This window comes from Dermochelys coriacea, chromosome 15 (genome assembly GCF_009764565.3).
Source record: "Dermochelys coriacea isolate rDerCor1 chromosome 15, rDerCor1.pri.v4, whole genome shotgun sequence".
Taxonomy (NCBI): domain Eukaryota; kingdom Metazoa; phylum Chordata; order Testudines; family Dermochelyidae; genus Dermochelys; species Dermochelys coriacea.
In genome coordinates this window covers 11,557,175-11,582,859 of record NC_050082.1, presented here as the reverse complement: position 1 = coordinate 11,582,859, position 25,685 = coordinate 11,557,175, and the positions used below count along the sequence as shown (strand labels likewise).

Sequence of the window (25,685 nt, the reverse complement as noted above, 5' to 3'; positions counted from 1 at the left end):
CACAACCAGGAAAGGTACTGAAGTCCCAAGCTGCCAGGGAAAACAGGCTCCGAGGTAGTCCCAGCACATCAGGTGGCAGTTCCCAAGGGAGTTTCTGTGACCCAACCTGTCACAGAATGAATAGATGGAGTGGTCTACACTGTCAAAGTCTGTACTGAAATCAAGGAGAATGAGGAGAGATAAGAAGATGTTATAAACAGAAATGAGGTAAGATTGCTGACTTTACATAAGAGAGACATCTGTCATATTGGAAGAACAAAACAGAGATGAAAGTTTCTGGATAAAACATTAAACTGTTATGTGTAAGGTGATAGTAGAGATGAGAGAAGACTACTTGCTTAAATATTGTGCAAGGAAAGTTTAGGTTTGTGATGAGGTGGTCGTTAGAGAATGCCATAAGTGCATAAATAATTATTAAAATTATATTAATTGCTAAATGTAAGGGTTTGTGAGGCAATGCATACATATAGTACTAGGAAAGTGCTGCAGTTAGGAAAGAAATGGAGAAGCTTTAAAATAGGTTTGTTCTTCAAAAATATTTATATAGCTTTCTTTTTTTAGATCCAGCACAGGAATAGGTTTTCCAAAGATCTAGATCTGATTATCAGATGGCCGTGAGCAGCTCTTTTAGCCAACTTTTGTCCAAATTTTACTTTTTTTAAAAAGTAAAAATTCATATTCTTATTAAGTGACCCATTTCTATTTTTTCACATTTTATTACATTCCTCTAAAACACATCTCTCTGCTCAAAACTAATATTTAGGTGTTAATTATTTCTTCTCCCTTTTCCCCTAAGTTGTCTCTCTTCTGTCTTTGGCCCTGTCTGCACTATAGCTTCAAACCAAACTTGTTATAATAATTTTTGAAAATGGTTAAGCACATATCTGGTTAGCAGTGTCAAATATTCACACTACTGAATCCTGTAATGGATAATGGTGCTAGTGCATCCATGTTGAACAAGATTCAGAAATACCACGAATAGGTGTGAAAATGGGCATGAGTTAAAATACACACTTCTCCAGGGTGACACCATATCCACTAGGTAGAAGAAAATAGGAGTCCACCCTGGGATCCCAACCTCAGACAGGGAAAAAGATGAATCCTCTGTTCAGGGATCCCCATGGCATTAGTAGCAGCTGTTTGAAAACTATTTTAAAATGTGGTTATAAGCTCCAGGGTTAACAGGACTTGAGATGCAGTGTAGCTGTAGTCGCGTCAGTCCCAGGATATTAGAGAGACAAGGTAAGTAAGGTAATACCTTTTATTGGACTTGAGATGTGCAGTTGAAATCTTTACCACTCACCTTGTAAATATACTAATGAATAAATGGACACCTAATGCTTTTGGATTTCACAAGTGATTTTTTGTCAGCTTTGCCAAAAAAAATTTTTCTCATCCACTAACTAATTTAATAAAAATGTCTCACGTTTTTCCAAGTTTGGAAATTTGATTTTCACTAACTCAGATAGGGTAACCTCAGTGAATTGTTCCCTGACAAAAATATTTTTAAGCACACACGTATTGTAAATTTCAAATGAACTTTCTCCCCCCCACCCCCCGCAGTGCAGTAACACCTCAGAAATGTGTACATTTTTACTTGACAGATTACTGGCATTTTTAACAAAATACAGGCTATTCCCTGGATGAAAATTAACTGTTTATATTTAAAGATCTATTTAACCAAATTAAGTTGAGGCAAACTATATTTGAAAATCTAACCTTATAGCACTAAAATGGTCTCTGAGCCAAACTCATAATTTCTGTTTTCTCTAAGTATGGGAAATATTTTTGTGTTTGGACTACAGATTTTTTTTTAAATTAATGTGTACTGATGTTGACTGCTGGAAGAGCTCATGGATGCCGTAAACTAACCACATTGGTCAATAATGGTCCAATTGAGCCATGTGGTTTTTAAAAGTTTACTTTCAACTCTGCTTATTGCATGATGGACTGTGCCACTGAAAGTTGTTTTCCTGCTGTTCTACCTTAGGGTGACCAGGTGTCCGGTTTTTGACGAGAACACCCGATTCAAAAGGGACCCTGGCAGCTCTGATCAGCACCGCCGACTGGGCCGTTAAAAGTCCGGTCCGTGGTGCTGTGATGCTAAGGCAGGCTAGTCCCTACCTGTCCTGGCTCACACCGTGCTGTGCCCGGGAAGCGGACAGCAGGTCTGGGTCCTAGGCGGGGGGGCCAGGAGGCTCCACGTGCTGCTCTCGCCCACAGGCACTGCCTCCCCCAAGCAGGCACCGCCCCAACCCCTAGCTTCCATTGGCCGGTTCCCAGCCAATGGGAGTGCGGAGCCAGTATATTGCATTAAGCTGGAGAGGGGTCTTGGTTGGCTCCTTAACTGCGTGATTCCTCATCCAATACATGCTGCCTGTTCTACTGAACAAGTGATGAATAAAAATCTCCTCTCTCCGTAACTTAATTATGGATGAAATATACTATCTTGTTTGAATTAGCCAAGTGGTAGCTGGACAATGACACTGGCTTTATGTTGATTAGTCTGTGTCCAGAGAGGTACTCATTATTGGATCCAAGAATGCATCAAGCAGGGGTATAGGCATGTTTTTTGCAAATGTGCTGTTGATTTAGTGTTTTATCCAAACTGTATAAATTTTTGGCCAAAGGAAACATCAAAAATATCCTGTAAAATTTGACAATACATCGGTATGTGGGTGCAAACTCTTGCATATATGCATGTGAATAAGTACATTAACTGCAGTTATTCATTTTACAGGCATAGATGTCTGTGGGCATAAGTGTGTGTTCCTGCATGTACAGTACTGTAAATGGGAGTGCTCTTTAGTTTTCTGGGTATGTTTTTGGAATCCCTTCAGAAGAGTGAGTTTATTAGTCAATTCTTTGGTTTGCAAAATTAAGTATAATATAGGAACAGGGTCTCATCCTGCTAACATACTTGATACTATTGGATGGAACTTGATAGTTTTACTGGTGCATAAAATAGCTGTTTCACCATAAATTTCCTAATACACATTTTTGAGAATTTGGAAGTTACTTCAGTGAGTTTTCCAACTTGCCTATATGTTTGCTACATGTACAAAGCATTCTGGTAATATTCTATATTGTTTTCTGACAAATGTTGCAATCGCTGTAAGAGAGAATAAAAACCTGATTCCTGCTGTTCTCATGCTCCCCAAACTCTGGACATTCAATGTCTGCAAGATCAGACTGCCTTCTCTTGATTTTTCCTTAACTACTTTTGTTCTGTAAATACAGCTGCTGACTTGCAGGATCCAATGCATAGTTAGATATATGAAAACAAAAAGAAATAAATTAAGTTCTTGTCATACTGGAGCAAACTTGAAAAAAAGATATATTTTCTCTGACAAGAAAAATACTTGGCCAGTATTTTTCTGTGTTCTCTTGATATTTAAGAATATATTTATGAAGGTTTGGGGGAGGAAGAGAACCTTTGGATTCCATCTCATTTTCTTTTTAGAACTACCTTCTCCATCCTATTGATTCTCAAGCCCATTCCTCCTTGACCTGCATAATAGCCTCCAAAGCCCATTAGTGTTGCTGCAAGCAGCAGCCAGAAGCAGTATTTTGAAAGTGACATGATCTGCTTTCCTCCCTCAGCAGCTGAACTTACTTACCATGTTTCTAACTCCTGCCAGCCTGGAAGGCTTAGAACCCAAAGTTGGATTCCTTTGTGACAATTAATAGTAGTTATTTAACAGAGGCAGTCTTCCTTTGAGCCTAATCTCTTCTTCAGCTTGATCCTTCAGTGAAATCAGTCTTACGTTTTTCACATTGCAATTTGCTGCTAGAAATTATTTTGTTGTAAATTCAGCATTATGGCCTGATTCTCATTTACACTTAATGCCACTTTATACCTTCCTAGAGGTGTAAAAGAGCCTTATAGTGAATGTAAAAATAATTCACTCCCGTTCTCCTCTTGACCTGCTGCTTACAAAAAGGGAAGAATTGGTAGGGGAAGTAGAAGTGGGTGGCAACCTGGGCAGCAGTGACCATGATATGGTTGAGTTCAGGATCCTCACAAAAGGAAGAAAGGAGAGTCGCAAAATATGGACCCTGGATTTCAGTCGAAAAGAATAGTAAATATGGCAGGCGACCAGCTTGGCCCTGGATTTCCCTAAGGCCCTTAGGGAACTGATGGACAGGATCCCCTGGGAGGCTAATATGAGGGGGGAAGGAATCCAGGAAAGCTGGCTGTATTTTAAAGAACCTCACCTCAGTCCCTGGAAAAATCATGGAGCAGGTCCTCAAAGAAACCATTTTGAAGCACTTGGAGGAGAGGAAGATGATCAGGAAGAGTCAACATGGATTCACCCAGGGCAAATCATGCCTGACCAACTTGATTGCCTTCTATGATGAGATAAGTAGCTCTGTGGATATAGGGAAAGCAGTGGACATGATATATCTTGACTTTAGCAAAGCTTTTGATACAGTCTCCCACAGTATTCTTGCCAGCAAGTTAAAAAAGTATGGATTGGATGAATGGACTACAAGGTGGACAGAAAGCTTGTTAGATTGTTGGGCTAAACAGGTAGTGATCAACAGCTTGATGTCTAGTTGGCAGCTGGTATCAAGCAGAGTACTCCAGGGGTCGATTTTGTTCAACATCTTTATTAATGATCTGGATGATGGGATGGATTGCACCCTCAGCAAGTTTGCAGATGACACTAAGCTGAGGGGAGAGTAGATATGCTGGAGGGTAGGGATGGGGTCCAGAGTGACCTAGACAAATTGGAGGATTGGGCCAAAAGAGATCTGATGAGGTTCAACTAGGACAAGTGCAGAGTCCTGCATTTATGACGGAAGAATACCATGCACCGCTACCAGCTGGGGACCAGCTGGCTAAGCAGAAGTTCTGCAGAAAAGGACCTGGGGATTACAGTGGATGAGAAGCTGGATATGAGTCAGCAGTGTGCCCTTGTGGCCAAGAAGGCTAATGGCATATTGGCAATAGGAGCATCTCCAGTAGATCGAGGGAAGTGATTATTCCCCTCTATTCAGCACTGGTGAGGCCACATCTGGAGTACTGCGTCCCAGTTTTTGGTCCCACCACTACGGAAAGGATGTGGACAAATTGGAGAGAGTCCAGCGGAGGGAAACAAAAATGATCAGGAGGCTGGGGCACATGACTTATGAGGAGAGGCTGAGGGAACTGGTCTTGTTTAGTCTGCAAAAGAGAAGAGTGAGGGGGGATTTGATAGCAGCCTTCAACTACCTGAAGGGCAGTTCTAAAGAGGATGGAACTAGGCTGTTCTCAGTGGTGGCAGATGACAGAACAAGGAGCAATGGTCTCAAATTGCAGTGGGGGAGGTCTAGGTTGGATATTAGGAAACAGTATTTCACTAGGAGGGTGGTGAAGCACTGGAATGAGTTATCCAGTGAGGTGGTGGAATCTCCATTCTTAGAGGTTTTTAAGGCCCGACTTGACAAACCCCTGACTGAAATGATTAGTTGGGGTTGGTCCTGCTTTGAGCAGGAGGTTGGACTAGATGACCTCCTGAGGTCTCTTCCAACCCTAATCTTCTATGATCTTATGATTTTAAAGCACCCCTTACAATGCCAGAGTGTCTTTAGTATAAACGAGATTGTCATTCTACAGTTTTAGGAAGCGGTGAGTGAACAAAGCTCTTATTTAAAACACAGACAGCATTATTAATAGCAAACATTAAAAAAACCTATTAAATTCCCATGGACAGTAAAATGGTTGTTGGGTGTATGTGTAGGTCCAATATATTAGATAGTCTTTCCCAGTATAAAAACCTGTTTAGAGATTTTTTTTTAATGGCTGATATACTGCCCTCTGTCCCACTGATGTGTCTCTGCATGTCCACAGCAGAATATATACATAGGGATCTATGACATACAAGATTATCTGTTAGTTCATAAAGTCTAAGCCTTCAAAATAGCAAGCAAATTGACCTCACTAAGACACCATCCCCCACGCTAAATATGCAGAAATAAGTGGTCAAAAGTGTCTCAGCTCTGCCTTTCAATGGTGGATCTTGTTACATGGAATTAATGGGGATTTCAATGAGATGAAATAGGGGTAAAGCAAACAAATATATACCCCATAAAGCTGAAGGAGAAAGAACACTCACATGAAAAAATCCCCTCTGATCATGCTTTCACCATGCAGAGGAGGCTAAATAATGCTGTTATTTCATAATGGAAAGCAATAAAAATCAATTCATTCTTATCTTCTCAAACTTTGAAAATACAGTACTTCATGTGAGGGGAAAGGATACACCATCAGTAGCTATCTAAAGTAGTTCCTTGTTATTTGTAATATGACATCTATTTCTCATGGTTAATATTTCATTGTGGGTTTTTATTATGGGTTGGAGTAGGAAAATATTCAATTATTCTCATCTCATCAGGAATTCGGAAATCGGAATTAGTAATCCATAAAGGCTGGTCTGTGTATTTAGGCTTTTTTTTAAAACCAGATGATCTAAAAAGAAGCTTGGAATGAATAAAAACAGTTGCTGGCATAAAAGTTATTGTGATGTAACAAATTCAACATGAGGGCTTCAGGATCAAGAAGGAAGAGAAGATTGGCAGGGAGAAAGGATTCCCGTATGTTAACACAACAAACTTTCAAAAAAAGAAAAGGAGTACTTGTGGCACCTTAGGGACTAACAAATTTGTTAGTCTTTAAGGTGCCACAAGTACTCCTTTTCTTTTTGCGAATACAGACTAACGCGGCTGCTACTCTGAAACAACAAACTTTGGTATTAGCAAATAACGTAGGAAGAAGTATGAAGATGTCTGACGGATAAGTGGTTTTATATTTTTGGTCTGGTATATTTGGTAACTTTCTTGCAGCATCGAAGTTCCTCTAAGATTACAGTCCTAAAGACACAAGAGAATTACAGTATTAGTCAGTGAAATTTGCTGTTAGTGTGCATGCAACAGCATCTCTGCAAGTCAAGGCTTGATAAGGCTGAGCAAGCTGAACAGATATTGGCAAGGCAATGCCATAAACATTTCTCTTGAAGAGAATGGTTAGATGCTATGGTTTCCCTAAACAATGACTATAGGGGTTTTTTAAGAATGGGAGAAGTAGATCATAACCAGCAGACAACTGAAACTACATAACCTAATGATGTTTAAAATATCAATCTTTCATGTTAATTTTCACAGACATTTTTAAACAGTTATTCAGAGTTGAGTTATTTTAAGATAATTCCATGCCAGGGAGGGCAGCACATGAAATTTCCCACTCAGAAAAGGTGACGTTAGAATGCTCTATGGACTTGCTGTGTTTCATTGCTTGAAAACTGTAGGAACCGTCTTAAAGTAAGCATTGTCGATGTACTAATAAACGTACTGGAGCTAGGGAACTTATTTTATATTTTTGGCACCTAACGTGGGTATCCAAATATTTTATGTGAGCACTCAAAATTGCACGTATGTGCATAAAAGAAGCCACTATATATATAAAGGTTCCTTAGTTTGAATATTGAGTCCTAAATGTTTAAGAAGTGAATGAAAAAGAAAAACCAGTCCACAGATAGGAATAAACCAACAATGTTCATGGAAAAAAAGAAGGGAAGCTAACTCTAGAAACAGATGTCCAGCTCTCACTGATTGTGAACCTTCCTGTAATCAATTTGGACATGCTATCCAATGAAGGTTTTGCCTCCTTGCAAACAGTTGTCAGAATTGATGCTGATATCAGCTGGTTTCCCCAGTCAGAATTACTGTTTCTCCAGGCTAGTGTAGCATCACACACAATGACACTCTGCCCGACATGATTGTTCCAGCCAGTGTATAAATGATGGATCAACTATGATACCTAAATCTGTCTGCCTAGCTGTTTGAGTTATCATTAAAATTAAACAGCAATGTATATATATGCTGGTATATAGCTTATAACAAAATATTGTTTAATTGTTATCTAAAATGTATCATGCATCTTCTCCATCTTTACATAACAAGTGTGTTATTTTATAAATACAACTGCTTCTGTAGGCCAACAGCATCTCTCCAGTCAGGCTGTTTCTGTGGACACCAGTATGAGCTCTACTTCCTACTACACTTACTCGTTGCCAAGAAAACCAAACTCCCAATGGGAATCATATAAAGAAGGTCAGGAAGGTGGACAGCCACAAAAATACTTGTAAAGTATTACTAGCCCAGAAACCACATGACAGTAGCAAAATAGAATGATGGTGAACAGAGAAAGATAACTTGCCATTCTGCTATTAAAGAGACATGGTATAAAAGGATTTGGTTACACAGTTAGTACCACTTATCAGTGGGATTACATTTGAGTTTTTCCACACACCAGAAATGCCATGGCAATCTGGAGAAAATCTGCAATACAAATTTAAATGTAAATATGGGAATTTCACATTACAGCAAAAATTATCACAAGATCCCTCCCGATTCTTAATAGCATGAATAAATCTGGCAAATCGCTTGGAACTGTGGCAATGTAGATACCTTGGGGTTAAAGGAACTGAGATCAGCTGGTTCCATTTTCACATATTTGAGATGGAGTCATAGGAAGACATAATTTACTGGTGAGCCACTTTGGATTATGATTGCATTTCTAATAGCATAATCTGGGGAGTTCAGTGAGACGACATTACTTGGAGGCTTTTCACCAGCAGGTTTTTTCTTCCTAGCCAATTCTTTTTCTAGCAAAGATTTTGTTTCATAGGTTGAAACCAAAGGAAGTTTTTCTTCAGAACCAGTCAGAAAAGTCGGGGATGTGGAAATTTACGTAAGCCAATTAAATCTCCTAAAGGGCTTGCTATTTGTATTTGGCTATTCCTCCATTTATTTGAGAATCTGAATAAAATGCGGGAAATAAATGCCTTTATTTGGGTGCAATATTTGTGAGAGTTTTGCAGTAAGATCCTGTTTTTGTGTTACAGATTATTGTTGTGGGCAAAAATACTTCTGCACAACATGGTCTCAAATCTTTGAATTACATAATTTTTGAATTTAATATTCAATTAATTTTGCCACTTTCTCTCTATACATTATCCATAAACTGACAGCAATTATCTCAAATTTATTGCTCAAAAATAATTCTCTAAATAATGTCTTAGTCTGTAGAATGTCAGCTGATAGCTCATTTTTAGTATTTAATGTTCAGTTTATGGGAATATTCTGGAATACTAGGTCAAATTTCAGTTTAAGTGCACATTCCTGCCAGTAAATTTATTTTCTTGAAAAGTGAGCACACAAGAGGTTTAAATAGTCAAAGCAATCTTTTAAAAACAGTAAATGAAAGTTTGTGGAAAATATTTTGCAGTCTTTGCTCAGACCTAAGCGTCACTGCACCTAGGCAGCTTTGCTGTATTTCTGAAACTTTTGCTTTAACTACATTTAATGGGAGGAACATCTGCAAGAAACTTGATTAAGCAAAACAAACAAACCCCACATACCTCACAGAAAAGTGTTAAAGTATTTACAATAAGAAGAGATTTTAGCAGTTTTAATGTACCAATAATTATAGTATGTTTCACATCATGATATTTAACCCACCTCCTTCCCTGTCACATGAGGAGTGGAGGGAGTGGAATTACAGTCCTATAATCTAACACTTAGACCACACCCAGAAGAAGAGCAATGTTATCCTACTGCCAGATCTTCCATTAGAATCTTGTCTGCTTAGGAGAGTGGCTTTCCACCAAAAAATTGAAATAAGGTTCTTGGAAAGTACTGCTGCACGAGTCTTGTTTATCTTTTGTTAAATAAAAGGTCTGGCTGGAGTGGCACCAGATAAATAACTGAAATAGATTAGAGAGAAGTCTTAAACAGTCTGAAGTACTGTCATCAACTTGTCTTCATTCAGTGACCTAATGAATATGATGTGCTACATGCAGCATAAACAATTTTCAAGAAGCTGTTTTTTTTAAGATTTTTTAAAACCTTGCTACAGTTATTCCAGGAATTCCCAACCATAGAGGTCTTGACTATGTGTTATGCATCATTAAGCATGATAGCCCTTGACTGCCACAAATCTTAGCAGAATACCTGACTGATAAATGCTGAGGACGATTGGGCCCAGTGCAAAGCGGTGAGGTAGTTAAAGTCTGAGAGGTTCCACTCTACAGGCAAGTGGTATGGAGCTCTTTAGGGGAGTGGGAAGCACATGAAAAGTAGTTCCACACCCTGCAAGAAATCCTATCTGGCGCCTAACACTTCTACTTCACCTCACAGAGCCCATGAAAGCTATTGTCTTCCCCCCATAAATTTAGAAGGAAAGGCATCTTCAACCAGAAGAATACATTGTCTCCCCAGATTTATAGATCTATTTCTGAGTTAGTTGTCAGATTAGACCACAGGATTCACTCATTCACTCAGGATGTTATGTATTTAAGGAGAAATTTAGCTCCCTGACTTTGCTGGGATGTTAAGGAGACACTTCCCCTTTCTACTTCATTTCCCAGCTGGCTGCTATATGTCACAGCCATGGGACGGAATCCTAGACTCCAGCCATGGGAAGTGGATGGTTTAAGTAGGTGCTACTTGCCACTTCATTGTGGAGTCCCAGGCACCCAGAGTTTATTTAGGCATCTGGGAAGCCCAGCAACATCACACAGCTGTTAGTAGCTTCACATCATGAATTCATGAAGGGCCTGGATTTGATCCCGTTTATGTATGTATGAGCAGATCCACAGAATGCACGTTATCGGAAATTCTTACCAGGATATTCTCTAGCAAAGCTCAGACATAACAAGCACACTACATACAGAAGAAAACAATAAAATGACTGAACTAGCTATGACAATTAATGCGGTTAGTGGAGTATTTCCATAACAGTCTGCCAAAAACAGATCATTAAAGTGGTAGAAAGGATTTCTTAAATGATTTACTGTAATACAAGCACTGAGAATGCACATTACCATCGCAATTAGATTCTAAATACTGTATACAAAACATTCTTGGGATCCCCCTTCACTGAAGTACTGTTTCTACTCTGAAGAAACAATGCACGCAGCATTCTGGGGTGCTCCAAAGGCTGCCTTGCCGCAGGAAAGTTCCACCAAGGTGAAACAACTGAAGATGTCTGAGGGGGATGATAGGAAGTGGGTGCACCTTTGGGTAAACAGTAAATTAGTTGTCGCCAGACAGTGATTTTCTGGGTGTGGATTTTAGTTCCTCTTGATGGTCAGTTGTTTTTAAACTGGAATATGGGCAAGTAGGGAGCTGTAGGAATCTTTACATATTTCTACCAACACATCTGATTGTTTCTTAAGCATCATGTCCATTTATGGGGTTACAATAGAAAAAATATGTAAAATGTCCAAATAGTACCTAAAAAGGTCAAGTTAAGCAGCCTGAAAGCGATAGCAAACACATATATACACACACTCACATATACAACTATTTCCATAGTTACAGTATCTGTGTGCTAAGCAAACTGAAGACTAGTATTAGTATTACAAGGAGAATTCAGGACGAACAGTTATTTATTGGACAATAAGTAGACTGGCTGCTTAACAAAAGTAGCCATAAAGCAGACTTCTAATGACAGTTTCCATGCCACTTAAAGGGACACTCACTGTCAATTTGATTGTTTGGAAACTGACTAATTTTAAAATATCCCAGTTTCTGATAGCACCCCTTACAATTATATCTTTTTATGAAACATTTCTTTTAAATGTTTTAAAGGCTTTTTCTGCTCACACTGATCTTTATAAGCAAGAACAAAACTGAGGCTACAGGGGAAATCAAAACTGACTATACACAAAATGCTGTCAAATGCATAAAATAGATTGAAATGGAGAAAATTATTTTTGCTAACTTTTCAATTATAGTAATTTTAAGTGTTATTTGTCACTGTAGTAGGTACAGTATTTCCCAACTGAAATGTGATTTTCTAGTTGACTGTGTCCCTTTATAAAAGGAAGCCATAACTGCCCAAAGAACTCTCCCAGATTTTTACTGACTTTTGGAGTAACGCTTAGCCCAATAGGTCCGAAGCTTCTGCCTTAGACACAAACTCATTTTGCACTATTATGCCACATGAGGAAATCTTATTGATAGCACTGAAGAAACAAAGCCCATGGCGAAAGGCTACGTGCTGCTAGGAAACATAGTTGCCACCTTGTGAGTGCAGAAAAAATACTACTAGATTCTATGTATGCTCTTTTGGGCAGGTGTCTTTTTGTTACCAGTGTAGGAAAGTGGGGCTTGGGCCTCTAGACACAACTGAACTGCAAATAATAATAAGCCAAAACATAGAAGAAACCCAGAAGTACTCACCGTCTGGTTATCCTCATACAGCTTCAAGTCGTATCCACTCAGCTCCACGCAGAAAATTATTGCTGTAACCCCTTCAAAGCAGTGGATCCATTTTTTGCGCTCAGACCTCTGTCCACCCACATCCACCATTTTGAAAGTCAGCTCTTTGAAGGTAAATTTATTTTCCACAATCCCTGTGGTCATGTCCCGAGAACGCAGAATATCTTCCACTGTAGGGATGTAGTCCAGTGCCGCAATCCTTTCTAGGTCATTCAAGTAGTATGCAGCATTATCCTCTAGGTGGTACTCATTGGATCGGCAGAAGCACTCCTGCACACCAGGGTCTGCCCAGAGCCGTTTCATGACTCCCAGAAGCTCAGGAGTAATTTCTCCTTTGCTTTCAGCTGGGCCTGTCAGGGCGAAAAGCTGCACGGCATCATAGGCCCTGTCAGGATTGTGGAACTCTATCTTAAGGGTGGCTAGAGCACGAATGATGCGTGTGAGGGAATCAATGGCATTATAGATAATCAGAGGTTTGTATTCCTTGCAAGCCTCCAAGTTAAAGCCACCACTGTGAATGATTTTCATTTGCTTGACAATAGTACTCTTGCCAGAGTTGCTTGTACCCAGGAGTAGGAGTTTGATCTCACGTCGTTGTCGTTGACTCTCAGAGCGCAGGTGGCGGTCAATCCTCCGGGACCGCCGCGCTGCCTCTTTCTCCTCAGAGCTTTGCCTACATCCCATGGTATAGCAGACAGTAACGGAAGAGGAGAACTGGAGATTCTCTCTCTCTCTCTCTCTCTCTCTCTCTGAGCAAGAGCTGCAATATCTTTCAATTCTCGTGCCAGGTGCACCCTGTGGGAAAAAAATCAGTATCCAATACCTGATGGGCCAATAGGCCTGTACCAACTAGTTCAGTCCCAGCAGGGGTGCAAACAAATGTAGAAATGCAACCACAGACAGGTAGTCTCCTCAGTAGATCTCATGGCACTCCCCTTTCCTGTGAATAAACAGTGGCACATTCCTGTTAATGAAAGGACACTTCCCTATTCCATAGTGTGGCTGGATCAGTCAAATATTCTTTTCTCTTCTGCATTATTATTTTGCTCTCTTCTGTCCAAAGGTAAGGAGCTGCACCTTCATATGCTCCGCTTTAGCCCCAATTGTCTTTTAATTGTATTTTCTGGTTGCTGTGGTGATGCTGCTAGTTACAGCTGAAGGTCTGGTATGGTTTTGTTGTGTTTGTTTTGTTTCTCCCCGCCCCACGTCTTTAGACTGATCCAGTTCAGATCTGTGAATCTGGGCTCTCCACCTGTCAAACAGTGAGAGAAAAGAAATTAATACAATTGGGGGACTTTGTTTCCTTCTGCAGAACATTCACATTTTCTCTGCTTCTGACACTTCTGAACATTGTATTACCCCAAATAAAATCCCGATGGAAAATGTGTAAAGAAAAGCAATAAAAATCTTTTAAATACTGTGGAAATTTAGGGACAGCTTGAGTCTGGAGACCTTAGAAAATGTGTACCCTGAGCAACAGTAAATCAAATCCCCTTTTCTCTCCAGCCTTCTGTATTTTTATTACCCAAATCCATGTGAAAACAAACAGTGTTGAGCTCTGTCCCAATTCTCTCTCAGCAAGAGCTGATGGCAGACCTTTTCCTGCACAGCCCTGTTCTGACCGGTTTCCCGAAGTAGAGTGCATGAGAGATTCACAGCTACTTTCCCCCTCCCTCATTTATATTTATATTGTTTTCTGGCACTCAAATGTGTGTACACATGTCCTCCTGACTCTTCTTTCATGTTTTCTATCCATTTTGTTTGCATTGAACATTTTTGTAAATAAATGATGAAATGAAAGGCGGGGATTAGGTTTGCATGAGGGTTTTGTGAAAGGGTTTATTTGAAGAGGCACAATTATTGATCTTTGCAGGAAACTGTGACAAGGTGTACCAGCTTTGCAGTTCTACTACATCCCGCCCCAGGGAAAGAGCTGCGAAGGTGGGCCCTCCAGGTCTGTCTAGAGAGGCAGAACAGAAGCAGCCAATCAGAGCCTGGCAGACTCAGATAAAAGGAGCTAAAGGGGCTTAGCAAGTCAGTTCCTGGCTAGGGTTGGAGAGGCAAGGGAAGGTGCTCCTCTTTGGCATAGGAGCTTGACTGATTGCATTTGCTCAAGCTGGGAGAGAAAGGATGTGAGAACTTTAACCCTAAGGTAAGGGGTGAAGATAAAGGGCCAGGTGGGAAAAGGCCCAGGGAAATAGTTGTAACTAAATGAAAGGAACAGTATATGGCTGTTCTTTATAGGGTCCCTGGGTTGGAAACTGGAGTAGTGGGCCAGCCTGGGTTTCCCCACCAGCCATTGATGAAGTGGCCTAAGCTTGGAGAAGGCTTGTTTAGAAGCCTGAGTGCGGGACTGAATTTAAAGGGTCCAGAACCAGGGCTGATAAGCCTGGTTAGGGCAGACCATTTATTGACCACTTTGCTACCCTGGAAGGGGTTCATTGTTGACTGTAACACCCAGTCTAATGGGTAAGCCACTGAAGACCTTCTAAGTGAGGCTGATAACCTACAGGGTGCCAGCAGCAGGAAAAGGTCTGCAGTACCATATGCAGCAGTGGGAGGGACTCAAGAGGTGTGTCCCCTGGTACAGAAACATTAACAAATTCTTTCTTCCCTTTAGGAAAGAATATTATGTAGGGTATGATGCCTGTCCCCAGCTTAATTGATACAGCGATATACTAGTCAAACAGATCATTCTATTTTAACTCCCCTGTTTCCAGTTTTATCACAGTAAAACTAGGGTGCCATTAATATACAAGGTGGATCATTTTGTACTTTGAACATGTAGAAAATATCTTCTAAAGATCCTTCTATGAGAAAGAGAAAAGTATGACAGTTCATGCAGTTCTTACTGACCTTCATATACTGGTAGTTGTGATACTCTGGAAAGTAGACCAAGGGTAAAATTTAAAAAAATGCCAAAGTCCCATTTTTAAAAGTGACTTAGGAGATCAAGTGTCATTGCTTTTCAATGAGACAAACTCCTAAGAGCCTGAGGCACTCTTGAAAATGTAACTTAGGTGCTTTTGAAAATATTATCCTGTATGAATCTCCTGGCATTTCAATCTAGACAGGAACAGGCACTAGAAAATGCATTAAAAGGAACAATTCAGCCTTCCAGGGGGTGAACTTTTTCTAACAGGGCTTTTCCATTTCTAGTTCCTATGAGCTAGATTCAACCTTTAATGAGCCCTGAAAACAGACTGACTCAGTCACTGTTCCTTCCCTGCGGCCCCATGGGCATGAGGGAAATAATTTAGTATAGCCCTTTACAGCATGAAGCTTACCTTCTTTCTGCTCTTGCCAGTTCTGCTAGCTAGCACTTTGGATGGGGAGGGCGGAGCCAAGGCTCCGCCTACTCTTCATCCACTGGCTTGGGAGGGAAGTGCCAGGTTTACAGCTCCTATTCTCCCTCTGCCACACTGGAGCCATGATGTGAAGATCAACTGCACAGCTGTGCAGTAGATTGATGTCTCACTGCCATATGAGTACTTTAGTCAGGGGCACAATCTGGTCTACATTTATGACTTTTTAAAGCCAATCTTTCATCTTTTTAAAAAAAATGTTGATCAGTGCAGCAGTTCTTTTATGAGGTGCTACAGTATTTCTTTGAATGGCCATGTGAAATTTGCTATTTGGACATTTTAGTTTTGTTGACAGAATTCATCAGCAAGGGACTTAATGAGATCTACCCTCCCCAAGCTGGTGTCATTGCAGCAGAGAGTAACTATAGCAGAGGATAATTTTAGCTATTACCAAAACAATCTAAATTGAGATACAGTATCAGGGAGCAAACTGCCCTCATTTATACCTGTGCAACCTGCCAATGAAGTCAACTTCCAGTTGACAGAGGTTGCATCGGTATTAAATGGAGGCAATTGAGTCCAGTTTTTATTTCATAGTACTTTGTGTGTAAATGGGAAACAACCCTTTTCCTTTCCTTGGAACCCTCATCCCTAAATGGTGGGAGGATGAACTGCTATTTCTAGGATTTCATCCCTCAGTGAGGTGATGAAATAAGTTTGGTGATCTCACCTCCTCTGTTTAGCAGCATACACGGCTATTTTAGTGCTATATTTACTTTAAACCTTTATAACAACGGACTCTGAGCAACATGTATGTATCAATTTTAGTTCCTGTCATGCTGTTGTCATCACTTGACAAACTTGAAGCATGTAGCAGATATCTCTTGCTCTGCACTGAGCCCTTAGGTATATAGGTATAGATTGTGTCTGCATTGGGGGCCTTAGCCTCCATTATTCTAAATCAGTGGGGCCTGCAATTATGCAGCAGTGCCTTGACATTATGCAGGTTCATGTACTGCAAAATCTTGATTCACAGCACAGGTTCTATTTCATTTATATGAAATCATACCAAAAGGGCTGAAGTGTATGCATACAGAAATGCAAACCCAGTAGCAGCAAAAATCGTTAACTCATCCAACATGCAGTTAAAGGGTTTATTTAAGGGTGGCCGAAGTCCACAAACAGCAACTGTACCCTCTCTTTGCTGAGCCTTTCCATGCTCTGAACTTGGTGTGTAGGCATTGAGGGACAGTTGAGGCCTCTGCTACTTATTTCCCAAGTTTATTATTTGCAGACTTTGTCTTTATCCTTACTCGGAGTCTGAGTCAGGTATCAGAGTGGTAGCATGTTAGTCTGTATCAGCAAAAAAAAAAAAAAAGTAGTACTTGTGGCATCTAGAGACTAACACATGTATTTGGGCATAAGCTTTCGTGGGCTAAAACCCACTTCTTCAGATGCATGCAGTGGAAAATACAGTGTTACACCCATTTTTTCATGTTCTCTGTATATATACATCTTCCTACTGTATTTTCCACTGCATGCATCCAATGAAGTGGGTTTTAGCCCACAAAAGCTTATGCCCAAATAAATGTGTTAGTCTCTAAGGTGCCACAAGTACTCCTCGGGTTTTTTTGAGTCAGGTACGGATTTAAAGCATAGACTTCAGAGCTGTGGGGTCCTCCCAGGGTACACGGAAATTAGGGTTGTCTCTTGGCTGGTTTTTTACTTGCCTTGCTGGTTTTTCTACTTTCTTGATGGTTGCCAGTTGAGAGATGTAATTTACCTTTTTTTTTTTTGTTTGTTTGTTTGCTGCATGTGTGATCACGTTATGACTGGCAGGGTGCACCACATCTGGGTTCCATTCCATGTGCACAGTGTGCCACATGCTAGGCCCTCACCTGCCAGCTGCCAAAACTACAGCAGCTCCACTCTGCACCAAGGAGCAGGTGAGAAGCAGGACAGACCTGTCACCTGAGGGCAAGGTTTGCCAGTAGGGAGGGGTAAGGAGCAGGATGGGGAAAGAAGGGATCCTGGGAGTGGATGGGACAGTGGACTCCCTCAAGGGGATAGGTGCTCATGGGCCCGATGGGTCAGGTTGCTTATGAGGGTGCCAGAGAAAGAAAGAAGAGGGCCAGGGAGGAGGCGGGGGGGAAAGCAAATCTATCTCCCCCACTTTAAATGGTACTTCACAACTCCCAATTTAAGGAAGACTTAAGACTGAACCACTGTAGACACTGAAAAAATCATGGCCCCCAGAAAGTGTCAGAGGTGTCCCTATGGATCAGAGGTGGCATTAACAGCAGAGCTGTACTGAGGAGAGTTTCAGACTATTACCTACAACAATCTGCTCTGCAAGTAAAAACAATCTACACTTCTGTAGCCAAAGTTGGCATTCTCACTACAGAAAATTCACAGAAGAAGTTGTAGATCTGGGCCAAACAGACCGTGCTTCAAAGTCCCATTCATTCCTGACTGTCGCTGTTTCAGATTCCCAGCCGGTATTGTTAACATGTACATTTTTGAAACAGCTGCTTGTACACCTGTTCTAACAAGGGTTTCCATAACATTGGCTACACCTTTTCATATCACCACATCACCTTTTCTTCCTTGTTGCTATTTAAATCCCTGACCTCTCTCCTCCTTTCATTTAATTTATGTGCTCTAGCACCCACCCATACATGCCAATTCCCACCTTTAGATGTGCTAGATAATTTTACTATTGCCGGTCTCTTCATGAGCCAGTTTCAGAATGAAGCTGCCCTTGTCATGCACCCTTTCCTTTTCCCCCAAGTGGCACTTCTCCATGGTTTAAAAAAAAATGGGATCATGAACAGAACATATAGGCACATCATGTAAGCCTCAAATGCATTTAGGACTTAAAATCTGTACATTATACAGGCTTCATAAAGTAAAGAGACTTCAGTAATTGATATATTTCAAGTGTATACCACACATTTTAAAATAATAAAGACTTTTTGGCTGAATCTAGTGAAGGTGAAATAATCCCAGAGAATTCATTTCAGGGCCTGTTAGTTGTGTGTGTCAGTTAAAATACATATTGTACACAAAGACTCTAGCAGAAGACCAAATTGCCCTCTGCATCACTAACAGCACTCTATCAAGATTGCTGACAGAGTGCCAATATCAGCTGTTGGTATTTACCTTGTTTTTCTTTACTACTTCCCTTGTCTCTTGGGTGTTCAGTTGGCATGTACTGAAGTCATGAAGTACAAGTAATGTATCAGCATAAAATGAAAACATGACACAGTATATGACAGAGTGGTAATTACCAAAACCTTGCTCACTTTGGCATAGCCAAACACAATACTTTAAGAAAACCCTCCACTAAAATGTGGAGCTGTACTTTCTTCACAGAAATAGCTTTGTCCTAGTGCTGCATTTGAGACAAAATTGAGGTATGAAATCTAGATTTCTATTTGGCCATGTGAATCAGTGACTTTCTGGCCAGAATGGAAGAGTGACGTGACAGCATTAAAAACATGGCCAAATTCTGCTCTGTTATATTGGTTTAAATCTGGAGTTAGCTCCAATAACCTGACTCTGAGCGTAAATACTCTGGCATACCTGGAGGCAGGATTTGTTCCACTTTTTCTGTAGAGTCCCTTTAATGGAGGATTCCATTATTTATTAACCATATTGCCTTAACTTAAAGGGTTTTTTCTTTCTATGCTCCCTGCTAATGGTGATGCCGTTTCAGATGCTATTTGCACATACTTTCCCCCCCCTCAATCTATGCCTGTTGTAGCAACATATAAATTGCCATACTGGATCAGACCAGTGGGTTGCTGTCATCCGGCATCATGTCTCTGGCAGTGGCCAGTACCAGATGTTTTCAGAGGAAGGTGAACAATCCTGCAGTAGACAGATGTAAGATAATCTGTTGCACACATTAGGTCTCTTATTCTGATCTCTAATACTTACAGACTGGCTTAAACCCAGAAGGCTTAATATCCTTTCCAAAATTTGTTACCAGTAGTTATGAAATCTGGATATAATAGATATCTATATAAATATACAATCCCTTTGGAACCTTAAGTTATTGGAGTCAACTTCCTGTGGCAGAGAGTTCCACAGTTTGTTTATATGCTGTGTAAAAAACACTACTTTTTATCAGTTTTGAATTTTCTACCTTTTAACTTAATTGACTGTTTCCTTGTTCTGTCTTAGCCCTGGTCTACACTAGGAGTTGAGGTCGAATTTAGCAGCATTAAATTGATTTAACCCTGCACCCATCCACACGACAAAGCCCTTTTTTTCAATTTAAAGGGCTCTTAAAATCAATTTCTTTACTCCACCTCCGACAAGGGGATTAGCGCTGAAATTGGCCTTGCCAGGTCGAATCTGGTGTAGTGTGGATGCAATTAGATGGTATTGGCCTCCAGGAGCTATCCCAGAGCGTTTCATTGTGACTGCTCTGGATAGCACTCTCAACTCAGATGCACTGGCCAGGTAGATAGGAAAAGGCCTGCGAACTTTTGAATCTCATTTCCTGTTTGGCTAGCGTGGCAAGCTGCAGGTGAGTGCAGAGCTCATCAGCAGAGGTGACCATGATGGAGTCCAAGAATCACAAAAGAGCTCCAGCATGGACCAAACGGGAGGTACGGGATCTGATCGTTGTATGGAGAGAGGAATCCGTGCTATCAGAACTCCGTTCCAGTTTTCGAAATGCCAAAACATTTGTCAATCTCCCAGGGCATGAAGGACAGAGGCCATAACAGGGACCCGAAGCAGTGCAGCATGAAACTTAAGGAGCTGAGGCAAGCCTACCAGAAAACCAGAGAGGCGAACAGCCGCTCTGGGTCAGAGCCTCAAACATGCCGCTTCTATGATGAGCTTCATGCCATTTTAGGGGATTCAGCCATCACTACCCCAACCGTATGCTTTGACTCCGTCAATGGAGAGGGAGGCAACATGGAAGCAGGTTTTGAGAACAAGGAAGATGAGGAAGAGGTTGTAGATAGTTCACAGTAAACAAGCGAAGAAACCGGTTTTCCTGACAGCCAGGAACTGTTTCTCACCCTAGACCTGGAGCCGGTACCCCCAAACCCACCCAAGGTTGCCTCCCGGATCCGCCAGGCAGAGAAGGGACCTCTGGTGAGTGTACCTTTTTAAAATAGTATACATGGTTTAAAAGCAAGCGTGTTTAATGATTGATTTGCCCTGGCATTCGTGGCCAGTACAGCTACTGGAAAAGTCTTAACATGTCCCTGGAGGATTTCTGCTCCATCCCCAGACATCTCCATAAAGCTCTCCTGGAGGTACTCCCAAAGCCTTTGCAAAAGGTTTTTGGGGAGGGCAGCCTTATTCCGTCCACCATGGTAGGACACTTTACCATGCCAGGCCAATAACATGTAGTCAGGAATCATTGCAGAACAAAGCATTGCAGTGTATGCTTGCTGGCGTTCAAACAACATCCATTCTTTATCTCTCTGTGTTATCCTCAGAAGAGTGATATTATTCATGGTCACCTGGTTGAAATAGGGTGCTTTTCTTAAGGGGACATTCAGAGGTGCCCGTTCCTGCTGGGCTGTTTGCCTGTGGCTGAACAGAAATGTTCCCCACTGTTAGCCATGTGGTGGGGGAGGGGTTAGCCACGCGGTGGCAGGAGGCAAAATGCGACCTTGTAACGAAAGCACATGTGCTATGTATGTAATGTTAACAGCAGGGTTTACCGTGAAAGAGCGTACCCATTGTTCTATAAAATGTGTCTTTTTTTAAATACCACTGTCCCTTTTTTTTTTCTTTTTCCTCCACCAGCTGCATGTGTTTCAAGGATCACAGGATCTTCTCCTTCCCAGAGGCTAGTGAAGATTAGAAGGCGAAAAAAAAACGCACTTGCGATGAAATGTTCTCTGACCTCATGCTGTCCTCCCACACTGACGGAGCATAGATGAATGCATGGAGGCAGACAGTGTCAGAGTGCAGGAAAGCACAAAATGAACATGAGTAAGTGGCAGGTTGAAGCTGATAGGTGGCGGCAGTGTGATGAGAGAAGGCAGGATTCAATGCTGAGGCTGCTGGAGGATCAAACTAATATGCTCCAGTATATGGTTGAGCTGCAGGAAAGGCAGCTGGAGCACAGACTGCCGCTACAGCCCCTGTGTAACCAACCGCCCTCCTCCCCAAGTTCCATAGCCTCCTCACCCAGACACCCAAGAACATGGTGGAGGGGCCTCCAGCCACCCCACCCCAGAGGATTGCCCAAGCAACAGAAGGCTGGCATTCAATAAGTTTTAAAGTGCTGTGTGGCCTTGTCCTTCCCTCCTCCACCACCTCTCCTGGGCTACCTTTGCAGTTATCCCCCTATTTGATGAATTAATAAAGAATGCACGGATGTGAAGCACCAATGACTTTATTGCCTCTGCAAGCAGTGATCAAAGGGGGAGGGGAGGGGAGGGGAGGATGGTTAGCTTACAGGGAAGTAGAGTGAACCAAGGGTGGGGGGGGTTTCATCAAGGAGAAACCAACAGAATTTTCACACCGTAGCCTGGCCAGTCATGAAACTGGTTTTCAAAGCTTCTCTGATGCGCACCGCGCCCTCCTGTGCTCTTCTAACCACGCTGGTGTCTGGCTGCGCATAACCAGTGGCCAGGCAATTTGCTTCAACCTCCCACCCCGCCATAAATGTCTCCCCCTTACTCTCCCTGTGGAGCGCACACCAAGCAGTAATAACAGTGGGAATATTTGTTTCGCTGAGGTCTAACCGAGTCAGTAAACTGCACCAGCGTGCTTTTAAACGTCCAAATGCACATTCTACCGCCATTCTGCACTTGCTCAGCCTGTAGTTGAAGAGCTCTGACTACTGTCCAGGCTGCCTGTGTATAGCTTCATGGGTCATGGCATTAAGGGGTAGGCTGGGTCTCCAAGGATAACTATAGGCATTTCAACATCCCCAACGGTTATTTTCTGATCTGGGAAGAAAGTCCCTTCCTGCAGCTTTTGAAACAGACCAGAGTTCCTGAAGATGCGAGCGTCATGTACCTTTCCCGGCCATCCCACGTTGATGTTGGTGAAACATCCCTTGTGATCCACCAGTGCTTGCAGCACTATTGAAAAGTACCCCTTGCAGTTTATGTACTCACCAGCTTGGTGCTCCGGTGCCAAGATAGGGATATGGGTTCCGTCTATGGCCCCACCACAGTTAGGGAATCCCATTGCAGCAAAGCCATTCACTATGACCTGCACATTTCCCAGGGTCACTGCCCTTGATATCAACAGATCTTTGATTGCGTTGGCTACTTGCATCACAGCAGCCCCCACAGTAGATTTGCCCACTCCAAACTGATTCCCAACTGACCGGTAGCTGTATGGCGTTGCAAGCTTCCACAGAACTATTGCCACTTGCTTCTCAACTGTGAGGGCTGCTCTCATCTTGGTATTCGGCGCTTCAGGGAAAGCAAGTCACAAAGTTCCATGAAATTGCCCTTACGCATGCGAAAGTTTCGCAGCCACTGGGAATCGTCCCAGACCCGCAACACTATGCGGTCCCACCAGTCTGTGGTTGTTTCCCGCACCCAGAATCGGCGTTCCACGGCATGAACCTGCCCCATTAGCACCATGATGCCCACATTGCCAGGGCCCATGGTTTGAGAGAAGTCTGTGTCCATGTCCTCATCACTCTCGTAACCGTGCTGACGTCACCTACTCGCCCGGTTTCGCTTTGGCAGGTTCTGGTGCTGCATATACTGCTGGATAATGCATGTGGTGTTTAATGTGCTTCTAATTGCCAAAGTGATCTGAGCGGGGCTCCATGTGTGCCGTGGTATGGCGTCTGCATGAAAAAAGGTGCGGAACGATTGTCTGCCATTGCTCTGACGAAGGGAGGGGCAATTGATGACATGGCTTATAGGGTTGGCTTACAGGGAATTAAAATCAATAAAGGGGGTGGCTTTACATCAAGGAGAAACAAAAACAACTGTTACACAGAATGGCCCTTCAAGGATTGAACTCAAAACCCGGGGTTTAGCAGGCCAATACTCAACTCACTGAGCTATCCCTCTCCCGGTATTCCAGGCAGGACTGAATCTCCATTAAACTTTTCAAAGGTGCCCGACAGACCTCACTGAAACAACTGTCGGCCATTGATTTCACAGAGGGAGGGAGGGGGGAGCAAATGAATACAAAACAAATCTGGTCTATTTCTTGTTTTGATCCACTCCATCCATCTTTTACATCTTTGGCTGACAGCAGACGGTGCAGTAGGACTGCTAGCCATCCTCATCTCCTGGCTGCTCAGCAGAAGACGGTGCAATAGGACTGCCAGCAGGACTAAAGAGAATGACCTGGTCGAGTCACTCCTATTTCAGTCCCTGTGCCCACGTCTGCCCAGGCGCTCCTGACCAACCTTACCAAGGTGGCCAAGAGCACCTAGGACATGACAACGATGGTTATCAGGCCTGTTGCACCGTCTGCTGCCACAAGGCAATGAGCTGCTGCTGTGTAGCAATGCAGTACCACATCTGCCAGCACCCTGGAGACGTACAGTGACAGTGAGCTGAGCGGGCTCCATGCTTGCTGTGGTATGGCATCTGCACAGGTAATCCAGGAAAAAAGGCACAAAACGATTGTCTGCTGTTGCTTTCATGGAGGGAGGGCCTGACGACATGTACCCAGAACCACCCGCAACAATGTTTTTGCCCCATTAGGCATTGGGATCTCAACCCAGAATTCCAATGGGCAGCAGAGACTGTGGGAACTGTGGGATAGCTACCCACAGTGCAACGCTCCAGAAGTTGATGCTAGCCTCAGTACTGTGGAAGCACTCCGCCGAGTTAATGCACTTAGCACATTTTGTGTGGGGACACACACAATCGACTATATAAAAGCGATTTCTAAAAAAACGACTTCTATAAATTCGACCTAATTTCGTAGTGTAGACGTACCCTTAGATACTCGCATCTATTTCTCTGTGCAGCCAACATGAGCAGTATATTAGGAGCTGCTTCATTTATATTTATTTTCCTCCTTATAGCAAACCACAGTTAAAGTCCTCCTTCTCTGCCGTAACGCTCTTATTTGAGTAATTTTTTATGTTCTACAAGATTTAGAGGGGGTCTGACATATCTAGAACATTCACAACTAACCTAGTAATTCAGGCTGTACAAATACTTTTCTGTGAATGTTTACTATGAATTTCCTTTAACCCTGTTCACGTCCTCTGTTTGCTTTCTGTCAGCATTTGAGAGGTCAAGTTTTGCTGGCATGAATGTTCAGGGACATTAAATTTCAAAGTCATGTGCCTGGCCTGATTGTTGCAGAAATGAATCAACTTCCTACAAGCTAGTGTTTGTACCAGAAGTACTTTTGTACCCATCCAACCAGGGAACAGAATCATGTGAATTTTCTGACCATTGATGATTAAGCAGAACAGAAGAAGGTAAAGCCATTGGAAAAAATTATTGTGAATTATTCATTCAAGTTCTACTTCTAATTCAGATTGTTGTCATCTAGCATGGTAACTAAAGCTATGTTAAACTGTTGTTACAAAAGCAGGTCGTCAGACCAGACGATTATAATGGTCCATTCTGACCTTAAAGTCTATGATTCTAAGCCAGGGTCTCTGAAGTTCACATACAAATCTGAAACTCCAAGTGAAACTAAAAGGGCTGTCAATCCCCATGGACTGAATCTACCAATTTATGTTCCTAAAAATGGGAACTATACAACTTGTGAGTTTTACATCATCCCACTAATAGCTTTTTTCATTAGACTGCATGATACAGCAATTGTGATAGGTATGTTCAGGCTAAATTAAAAATGAGATAGCATTTGGAATTTTAGTTTGGAACTCAAATATTCATTTAAGTGGAAATGTGTATTGTAAACCTGTCTGGGAAATATTCTAGGTATATACTAAAAGGCATGTGCCATCCCATTCTACTCCACAAATGCTGGCAGAACCAGATTCTCTGACATGTATGGCCCCTTTGCAACATTCAGGTAATGTAAAGAAGCTCTAATTTGCATGTAAATCACCAGCAGAGAATTCTCCTGGTTTAGAGGAACTCCCTGGATAGTGCACTTGTGTCACTGCTTGCACAAGTAACATCAATAACAATTTACTGCTCTAGGTGTGGCAGATCACCTGAG

The 25,685-nt window shown here is 42.0% G+C and overlaps 2 protein-coding genes across 4 annotated transcripts in view; one reads left to right on the top strand and one right to left on the bottom strand.

Moving 5' to 3' along the window:
• RSPH14 (radial spoke head 14 homolog) overlaps nucleotides 1–25,685 on the top strand; it is a 195,845-nt gene that overhangs the window by 98,894 nt on the left and 71,266 nt on the right. The window lies entirely within an intron of this gene.
• The window catches only part of GNAZ (G protein subunit alpha z), a 133,266-nt gene that overhangs the window by 76,295 nt on the left and 31,286 nt on the right, over nucleotides 1–25,685 (bottom strand). For all 3 annotated transcript variants that reach the window (XM_038373912.2, XM_038373914.2, XM_043498157.1), the window contains exon 2: nucleotides 12,232–13,522. In XM_038373912.2, coding sequence (XP_038229840.1) covers nucleotides 12,232–12,954 — 723 coding nt within the window. In that variant the 5' untranslated portion in view covers nucleotides 12,955–13,522. The remainder of the gene's footprint in view (nucleotides 1–12,231; nucleotides 13,523–25,685) is intronic.